Below are 10,191 nucleotides of genomic sequence, written 5' to 3' on the forward strand. Positions count from 1 at the left end.
AGCGCACCAGTGCAAGAAAGAAAGAAAAAATGTGAGCACAAAAATGCTTGTCCTAGTGTTTCTTTAATAATAGATAAGAACTGCAAACAATTGGAATGGTTCAAAGTGTTTACACAAACTATGCCATACCTGGTCAATGGGGTATTATATAACAAAGAATTATTTCAGGTATGATAGTGGTCTTGAAGTTGCACTTTTAAAAGAGTCTTTGTTTTTTAAAGATACATTGAAATGTTTCCAAGTGGAGCTTATTTAAAAATAATGGTGGGGAGGGGGAATAGATCAGTGGTTGCCATGGACTGGGATGAGGAGAGGAGCCCTGGTGGCAAAGCACTTAAGTGCTGAGCTGCTAACTGAAAGGTTGGTGGCTTGAACCCACCAGCCGCTCTGGGGGAGAAAGATGTGGCAGTCTGCTTCCATAAAGATTTACAGCCTTGGAAACCCTGAGGGGCAGTCCTACTCTGTTCTGTAGGGTTGCTATGAGTCGGAATCAACTCAAGGGCAGTAAGCTTGGTTTTGGTGTCTTAAATGTCACTAAAGAGAAATTTTATGTTATGCATATTTTACCACAATAAAAAATAACTGATGGGGGGAACAGAAGGTGGAGCTGAGATGAAATAAGATTGAATGTAAACTGATAATTGCCGAAAGCTGAGTGATGAGAACATGGGAACCTATACGTGAATGTGTGCGTGTGTGTTACATGTTACATGATACTGATGTATATTTATTGGCATGTTATGTCTACAACATATTGCTGAGTTTAGTAAGTCAGTTACAAAACCAAATATTGGGAATTTTCCTCTTTATGTGAAATTATATACCTAGGTGTAACTGCATGTATATGTATAAACAAATACCTTGAATGCTAGTCAATAAAGATATAACAGTGGTTATTTCTGGGTCAGGAGATTTGAGCAGATTTTTCTCCCTTTCATGAACTTTTCTGTATGGTTTGCACTTTTCTTTTTCCACTGAGTGTTATTTACAAAACAATAAAGCTTTTTTCTTAAAAGGCAGAAGCATTTCAAGACACTTCCCTCACCGTAAGCCCAGAGGTTGAGCTCTGACTGAAGGGGACTGGGTAATGGTCCATTCTTAGCAAACGCATCTGGCTAGCCTGGAGTCTGGGCACTCATTCCAGTGATAATCCTCTCTACGATGGCCATCACTCCACAGAGGGACTGAGGATGACTCAGCTTTACTGCTGGTCACCCCCACAGATGTGACCCAACAGTGACCCCAGGAAACACTTTCTCCTGCTCACAGTCATACAGCCTCACGGCCACCCTCTGACATCAGCTCGGCCAGGACTGGCACTGTCCCTGTTTCAGAAATGTGCATGCTAAGGCTTTGAGGAGCTGGTGGGCCTGCCCACGTGCCACAGCTAAGTAGCCATGGCAGGACCCAAATCCTACCAGGGAGTCCAAGCTTCCCATTCTTTCTTCCCTCTCGGACGAGCCGCCTCTCACTGGTGGTCAGGGACCCTGCTGGTGGGGACTTAGGCCAGCCACCATTACACACAGATGCTGTGTAAGTGGGAAACTTACACACATCTTCATTACCACTCCCAGCCACGTGTCTCCAGCCCCCACTGCATTTCTCACCAAGGCAGTGGCTGGAGGGCTAAGCACGGTACCCACTCTGACTGCCCATTGCCAAGGACACTGCTGCTGCCACCACAGTCTCTCCAGCTTAGCTCCCTAGAGTCATCTTGGCACTCCTCCCGGCCCCCCATACTCCCCGTGATGCCCTTCCGGGGGACTCTCTAATCTGGCTCTGTGAAGGCCCCTAAGGCAACTTACCTGAATGGTCAGAGGCTCTGCACCCAGAATGGATGGAACCAAGGACCCACTGTGCCTGGCCAAAACACCAGACGCCCACTTCTCACACTAATTCATTTATTCATTCTCCCTCCCTCCTACCAACTCTCCCTCCTTCCCCTCAACAAGCAGTTCCCGTGCATCTATTCTAAGAGCAGCAAGGCACTGGGCACTGGATGGTGCCAGTTAGTAATGATCCCCGCTCTGATGCAGGAGAGGCAGGAGAGTTCTCCTAGGGAGTGAGGTGAGAGTCCGAGAGAAGAATGCTATGATATAATAGCCTATCCTGTGAGCGTGACACTCCATGCACTCGCCGGCTTTCTAATAGCCCTGGAGATACTTATCACCTCCCTTCAGCAGATGAAGAACCTGAGGCCCAGAGAGGCAAAGGCAACTGAGAACATCCCTCAGTGGAGGAGAGGAAAAGGTGGACCGCAAATGGGCCTCAAAGCCAGGCCTGACCTGCCACAGGCTCACTGGAGCTGGACAGGCTGCTACCAGAATGGCCGCATCAAGACATGTGGACTCTGGGCTTCCACTGCCAGGCGCTGAAGGTAGCACTTCTGGCTGAGTTCATAAAATGTCTCTGAACAGGTGTGCTCCGTAAAGAGCCACCTGCTTGGTGACAAGACGTCCCACAGGCCAGTCTGGCTTCCCTACTTCTGGTGATGAACAGAGATGAATAAAGATGGGCTCATTTGTAACCACTACTCTTCCTAAGAAAGGCCTGGGGCCATGACTCAAGAGCCTAATTAAAATGAAAAATCCCATTCCTCAGGAGAGGCTGCTTCCACACTGAAGGTCTAGTGTTTCCTACTGTCTTCCAAAGAAAAATGTAAGGGGGGTTCTTCAAGAAAGGAAAACCCCCACTCAGTCATCTAAAGCCAGAACTCGCCCACCTGAATCCCAACCACTAGCCTCCATCCTGGCCCTGCAGGAAACACTAACAGTGTTTTCTCCCTCCATAGAGAGCCATGGGAGGCCAGGAAGCTACCTCCCCTCTCCCAAACCTGGACACAGCCTGCTCAGAGGCACTCCCATTGGCCTGGCTCTCCCCTGTGGCAGCCTGGAGGCCTAGCTCCACTACTCCAGCTCTCACCAGAAGAAGCCAGCCCTTCACAACCAGACAGCTGGAGGCCGTACCCACCCACCGGTACTCCCTTGGGCCAACAGCCCCTCCAGAGGAGTACAACTCACACCAGCCCAAGGCCCTGGAATCACTCCAGGGTCTTGGGCTGCCAGTGCCACCATGCCCAGGTGAACACATGAACAGTGTAGTTACCGTGTTCCCAAGTGCCATTTCCATCTGGGATCAGCCCTCTCCTGTGTCCCTGTCCCTGGCAACCCAGCCTGCTGTGAGGGGCCTCTAGTCACTTCCACCTCTGCCATGCCTCCTGTCCCTGCCTCCAGGAGACTTGTCTTGTTCCCCCAACACTTCTCTTCCACAATCTGCAGTTGTCATGCCCGCCTGCCTTCCGGCCTGCCCTGCCTCCCTAGGAGGGACTGACCTATCCAGCTCACCACAGTTCCCTGGCAAGGGCTGGGAACAGGCGAGGGACAGACTTGGAGCATGCTGAGCCTGTACTGCTGCCGCCTGCCCTCTTCTCCTCTTTCTATTCCAGCTCACTGTAGTAGTATAGTGGCAGTGGGGACCACTGTACACCACTGGAGTGGTCAGGGAAAGCTCTCTGGAAGAGGCTAGGTTTAAGAAATTTCGAGGAGAGCAGGCAGAATTTACCACTCCCTCGTTAAACACAATCAGTAAGTCCTTGGGCAATATGCTGCCCTGCTTTGGCCACACTTGATCCAATCAGGGCTGGGGACCTGCTCCAAGCAGAGCTGAGCCCTTCACCCCAGGTATGGTCCTGGGGCACAGAGAAGGCAGCTATGAGGCCCAGCAGAGCCAGGGCAGGGCGGGCCTAGCCATGGAGCCAAGCTGTGGAAGAAGAGACCAGGAGGGGCAGTCAAACCCAGTCTACAGGGGAACAGAGGAAATGTAGGGGACATTTAGAGAGAACCAGAAATGAGACAGACAGCAGACAGAGAGAGAGAGAGGGAGAGGGCGAGAGCAGTTGCCGACAGGTCCTGTCCCTCCAGGACAGTATTTTCTGCGCCCCACCACCCCGCCGCCCCACCTCCCATAACCCCCTCCTTTTTTCTTAAGTCCATTTGAGTGGGTATTTGTTCCCTGCCATTAACTAACTCTGAGTAGAAAACTTTATAAAATCTCTATGAGTGGGAATCAACAGCGATGGGTTGTTTTGTTTTGTTTTTTAAAAGAAAACCTTCAAAAAATTAGAAAACAGGTTCCTCCCTATACAGGTGCTTTCAACCACTTAGGAGGGATCCCTATGCAAGAGACAACTGTAGGACAATCACACACTGATCAGTTTTCACCTGGGATCAGCCCCTAGGAGCCAGGGATGCTGGTAGTGATGCCTGACATTTGTGAGCTGTGCCATGTGGTTCCCTCTAGAGTCTTGTAGTTTGTTATTATTATAACCACAACAATGGACTCAAGCATACTAACAATAAGGAAGATGGCACAAGACCAGGCAACATTTTAATTCTGTTATACCTAAGGTCTCCATGAATCAGAACCGACTCAATAGCAATTAACTACAATTAGTGTTTGTCCTCACAACTTCTTGATATAGGCATTATTCTCCCCCTATTGATGAGTACAGAAATAGAGGCTTAGAGAGGCTGAGGGCCTTGTTTGAAGTCAAAGTGGCTCAAGAGCAAAGCTGGGATCCCAGATTTCATGTCTCTTCTGCTAAGCCACCCCACTCACACCTCCCACACCTAAGCCTCACCCACGGGGCCCAACAGAGCCCAACACTCCAGTTCTACAGATTACAATACTTAGCCTTGATCTTTGAAAGTTTATCTCCAAGGCAAAACTCATACTGCCAAAGTGAAGTACCCTTGCAGGAGGTAACCAAGAAAATGTCACAGCCCTGCTCATCTCGTTTACAGGATGTTGCAGCTCCAGCCTGGCACTGGGCCCTCTGTGAATTTAGTGCCCATGGCTGCCCCTGCGTCAGAGCTGGGGGCGCACGCCCAGGGACCCACAAGCAGGCTAACATCTGAAAGTCAGTTTCTCTGAAAACTCAACTTCAATTGCTCTAGAATTCTGCATGTACCACTGAACTCACTGGGGACCTTTGCCCTGAGTCTCTTTGGCCTGGCACTGATTTAGAAGAGTGCCTGGGGGTAAACCACTGCCATCTGTATGGGTCACAGGATCACATGGAAATCCAAATCGTTAATATCTCCTACAGGACAAAATACAACTGCTTTTTCTAAAGGATTTTCTGGTGGCTCTTCCCTTTGTTGATATGGGTAATTGAGAACTGCCTGGCTCTGCGCCCAGGCCAGCACATGCCCTCACTCATGCCCCTACCCTTGACTCAGCAGCACCCCTTGCCAAGGCCAAGCCATCAGAAGACTCTATCCTTCCAGTGTCCCATGATCCCTAGTCCATGCCAAACCCCCCTTCTTTGGGAAAGGCCAGGAGTCTGTCCCAGCTGAGGACAATATCTTCGTCTTCAGTGTCTTCAGGAAGCCCTGGGTGGTACAGATGGCCGACAGGCTCAGCTACTAAACGAAAAGTTGGAGATGTGAGTGCCCCCAGAGACATCTCTGAAGAAAGGCCTGAAGATCTACTGCCCAAAAAAATCAGTCATTGAAAACCCTATGGAGCACAGCTCTACTCTGATACACGAGGGTGCCACGAATCAGACCTGACTCGATGGTTTTGTGTGTGTGTGTGTATGTGTGTCTTCAGTCTCTGAGTAAATCTCAGCGTTCTCTGCTGGGAGGATGTGCACCCTCTTCTGTACCCCCCTGGATTCCCTGTCCTACTTCCCCTCACGCTCTCTACAACACCAGGGAGAGTCTGGGCTCCTCTAAATAAGCCTCCTTCCAATTCACTGTTAATTTTTTACATGTGATAATGAACTTTGGTTATTTTTTTTTAAATCCTTATCTTTTAGAGATGCCCCCTGAAATCTTTATGAATAGAATGTATATGATGTCTGCAATTTGCTTCAAAACGGTATGATCTGGGGAAGAGGATGGCAGCAGGGAAACAAGATTTGTTGTGAGTTGGTAATTGCTGGCCACTGGAAAGTACACGGAGGCACTGAGACTCTTCCCTCTACTTCTGTTTGTTGGGAATGGTCCATAACAACAAAGTTTTTAAATCCCATTCCAGAGGTTTTTCAGCATCCCTGAGTCCAACTGTTCTACCTGAGGCTTTTACTTGCACCTCTTTCAACAACACATGTTTACTGGGCAGCAACTGTATGTGAGGTGCTCCTGAGGCCACAAAGTCAGTGAGCTCTGGGCCCGCCTACAAAGAGCTCTTGGGATGTGGGTCTGTCTGCAACCTGCAGAGTCCTGTGCTCCTCTACCAGAATCCCCAAGCTTATTTCTCAAACTGGGCACTGGTTCTTCTCTCCCAAAAAGCCAGAGTGGGCAGCCAGGGGCTCCCCTCCCTTGGCCTCATGGGATGGAACAAGTCCAGCTTTCTGTCAACACTGAGGGAAATCTTAACTCCCCTGCTCCTTCCTCAGTCTTACGGGGTGACCATCTCAGGTGTGAGTCAGGGCAGAGAAGAGTTTGAAGGAAAGGGAGGCTGACCCAACCGCATTTCAGAGGGTCCGAATGAGGTCAAACTCTCCATCTCGAAAACCTGAGAACAAAAGATCAAGAACCAGGGCATGTCCTGCCTCCATCCTGGACCAGGTGTGTGGAGGGGGAAGTGCTGGATGCTACTCAGGGCTCCAAGCCTGAACACTTGGACGCTGGACATTACTTAAATCTGAAGGGTACACAGGTAGGATGGTGACTTAGTAAAATTTGACTTTCCTTCCAAACTGTGCATAGACACACTTACTTATCCAAAAGGCTGGGTAGCATTCTCTTGAAAGCCTAAATTCACAGCCAAAGTGAGGAGGGAATACCCACCTTGAGCTGTTGGCCCATCATCAGACAATGGCTGCCTTCCTGCATACTATCAAATGTTCATTCTGGGGCCACCAAAGAGATAGAGCCAATCCGTTCCGTAAGCAACACCCGTCATTGCTATCACTTTCAATGACCAACAATTCATACCTATATTCCCACTCTCTCAGTTCAGGTGAGGAGCGTGAAGAGTCTGTTGAGTGAAGCAGCACTCCCAGTACAAACACGATACATCTTTTAAAATAGTGAAAGAGCTGTACCTAGAAGACATGGCCAAGAACTGGAAGAAGAATGCACCTGATGAACAGGAGGGCCCTACATCCTCCCCTCTGTCTTTCTGGATCCAGCACATTAAATAAATACATGGGAGTCACACTGCACAACACTTAAGTCCCTATTCCATGGAAAATATGTGGAATTGGAAATGGGGGCGGGGGGTGGTGAGGAGAAAGCCAGCAGCAGCGGCAAGTAACCCGGGGTGTTTGAAAGAGTGGACCCAGATTTCTGGAAGTGAGATGAGAGGGCTGAAACGAGTGCTGCACAGAATGCTTATTTAAAATGTGGATTCCTGGTGCCATCCTACCATTGAACCAAAATCTCAGTGGTCTCCTTTAAGAATTTGCAGATTTCACACACATACCTCCTCCCTCGCCAGGGGACTTCATGTCTACCAAAGTTGGAGAGACGTTATTCCAATCCCCTTTTTATTGTGTTGCTTAAGCCATGCCAGTCAATAGATTACGAACTTAATGAGCTCACAAGAGGCCTAATTACCCTTCCAACCAGCAAGGAGGATGAAGCCTTCCTCCTTGAGACTGAGGGGTCTGGGGATTAGTAATCTGAGCGCAGTATGTTTTCCCTTTGTCCTGAGATGAGCATGACTCTTAGGGAGTGAAGACACAGAGGCGGTGGCCGCAGAGGACCCCACCCTGGATGGGGACCTGCAGGCATTCTCCAAGCGCTAAGGAATAAGCAAGAGACACCACACTCAGGAAGCCATGAGGACATCTTAAAATGGGAAGAGAGGATTGTTAAGTGGACCAAAGAGAGACCACCGTTTCCCTACCACTTGTGCATCAAAGAACAAAGGATTTCTGAGAGCTGTTTACAAAGCAGAACAACTCCAGCTTATTGGAGATTGTTTCCACCCCCGGGGACCATGGCCAACACACAGGGACAGGAGGAAAACCTTAAGGCCTACCTTTTAGAGGATTTTCATTTTGGAGCAATAGGATGGCAGGCTGCCCAGATGTTCTTTAGGGTTGGACCCTAGGGCCACCAGCCTCCCTGCTCCCCTCCCTCTTTGCTCACCCGCTGTCTTAGTTGCACTGAAAGCAGAACTTGGGCTGCCTGGGGTGACTCCCAGCCCTGGGCTGTGATATCAGAATAGGGCTGTGACATCAATGCAGGGGCCAGGCTTGGGGAGCAAGTGGCTGGACTAGCCTCCCAAGAAGTGAAGGTGGAGGGGCAGAGGCTGGCAGCTGGCCGGAGCAGCACAGCCAGGGCTACTGTATTCTGGCCTGGCCATGGCAGCAACACCCCTCAAAGTGTGCATCCTGGGCTCGGGGAACTGGGGTTCAGCTGTTGCAAAAATAATTGGTAATAATGTCAAGAAACTTCAGAAGTTTGCCTCCACGGTCAAGATGTGGGTCTTTGAAGAAACGGTTAATGGGAGAAAACTGACAGACATCATAAACAATGACCATGAAAATGTAAAATATCTCCCTGGACACAAGCTGCCAGACAATGTGGTTGCAGTTTCAAATCTCAACGAGGCCGTGCAGGACGCAGACCTGCTGGTGTTTGTCATTCCTCACCAGTTCATTCATAGAATCTGTGATGAGATCACTGGGAGGGTGCCCAAGAAAACACTAGGAATCAGCCTCATCAAGGGGATAGATGAGGGCCCTGAGGGGCTGAAACTCATTTCCGACATCATTCGAGAGAAGGTGGGCATTGACATCAGTGTGCTCATGGGAGCCAATACTGCCAACGATGTGGCCGCAGATGAGTTCTGTGAGACCACCATTGGCAGCAAAGAAATGAAGAATGGCCTTCTCTTCAAAGAACTTCTGCAGACTCCAAATTTCCTGATTACAGTGGTTGATGATGCAGATACTGTTGAACTTTGCGGTGCTCTTAAGAACATCGTAGCTGTGGGAGCCGGGCTCTGTGATGGTCTGCGCTACGGAGACAACACCAAAGCTGCAGTCATCCGCCTCGGACTCGTGGAGATGATCTCATTTGCCAGGATCTTCTGCAAGGGCCAGGTGTCCACAGCCACCTTCCTAGAGAGCTGTGGGGTGGCTGACCTGATCACCACCTGCTATGGAGGCCGGAACCGCAAGGTGGCTGAGGCGTTTGTCAGGACTGGAAAGACCATTGAAGAATTAGAGAGAGAGATGCTGGATGGGCAGAAACTCCAAGGACCTCAGACTTCTGCTGAAGTGTACCGCATCCTCAAGAAGAAGGGACTAATCGACAAGTTTCCGTTGTTCACTGCTGTATATCAGATTTGCTATGAAGGAAAACCCGTTCAAGATCTGTTGTCTTGTCTCCAGTACCATCCAGTGCGCACATAAAGTGAATCATGCAATGTGCTGGGTAAAGTTCTGCCTTTGCAATCAGACTTTTGGGCTCAAAGGGAAACTAGAACTTGGCAAAAAGATGTTTGCTTGACTGTAACCCCACCATAGATGTGTATGAATTTTTACGGGTATATTTTTGAATTGTGAAAGGCAGCTCATTGGCTAAAGTGTACTGTGCAGCAACTAAACACACATATGTAAACACGCAAGGGTGTGCTACTGTCTCATTCTGCAGGGTTTCTATGAACCAAGTTAAAGATCCTTTCTAAAAATTAAAAAAAAAGTGGAGGTGGAGAGAGAGGTGGCCAACTCTAGACCCACTTCCTGCTCCTCCTAGAGCCCCCTGGGGGGTGGACCTGGACACAAGTACCGAGAGGTATGTTCCAAGCCAAGCAACCTGCTAGAGCTTTCTTAGACTTCAATTTAGGAGCAAAGAAAGTGAACCAACCATCTCTAGCACCCCCCAGTGTCAAGTGAAAGGATAAAAAAAACCCAAACCCATTGCTGTCGAGCTGATTCCAACTCATAGTGACCCTACAGGACAGAGTAGAACTACCGCATAGAGTTTCCATGGAGCGCCTGGCGGATTTGAACTGCCAACCTCTTGGTTAGCAGCTGTAGCACTTAACCACTACGCCACCAGTGAAAGGATACTTGCTATTTTCTGACTGGGAGGTTCGCCTTTGAACACCACGCATGGAGTTGGGAGCAGAGCCCCACGTGGGCTGGGTGTTCAGGTCTCCGGGAAAAGGGTTACTAGATCAAATGTAGGATACCCAGTTCCATTTAAATTTCAGATGCACAATGAA

General features: G+C 49.3%; 1 protein-coding gene across 2 annotated transcripts; it reads left to right on the plus strand.

Annotated features, from left to right (window-relative positions):
* Nucleotides 1-8,266: 8,266 nt before the first annotated feature.
* On the plus strand, nucleotides 8,267-9,376 carry LOC104846773 (glycerol-3-phosphate dehydrogenase 1-like protein). Of its 2 annotated transcripts, XM_023559224.2 has the most exons (2): nucleotides 8,267-8,545; nucleotides 8,615-9,376. In XM_023559224.2, the coding sequence occupies exons 1-2, from the start codon at nucleotides 8,321-8,323 to the stop codon at nucleotides 9,374-9,376; spliced, it is 987 nt and encodes a 328-aa protein (XP_023414992.1). In that variant the 5' UTR covers nucleotides 8,267-8,320. The 2 variants fall into 2 exon arrangements, with proteins under 2 accessions (XP_023414992.1, XP_023414991.1); XM_023559223.2 differs by having other exon boundaries at nucleotides 8,267-9,376.
* Nucleotides 9,377-10,191: the final 815 nt, after the last annotated feature.

This window comes from Loxodonta africana, chromosome 19 (genome assembly GCF_030014295.1).
Source record: "Loxodonta africana isolate mLoxAfr1 chromosome 19, mLoxAfr1.hap2, whole genome shotgun sequence".
NCBI lineage: Eukaryota > Metazoa > Chordata > Mammalia > Proboscidea > Elephantidae > Loxodonta > Loxodonta africana.

What these genes read in the sequence shown, in the direction of transcription:
- LOC104846773 (XM_023559223.2), top strand. Translation starts at nt 8,321, where the DNA reads ATGGCAGCAACACCCCTCAAAGTGTGCATCCTGGGCTCGGGGAACTGG.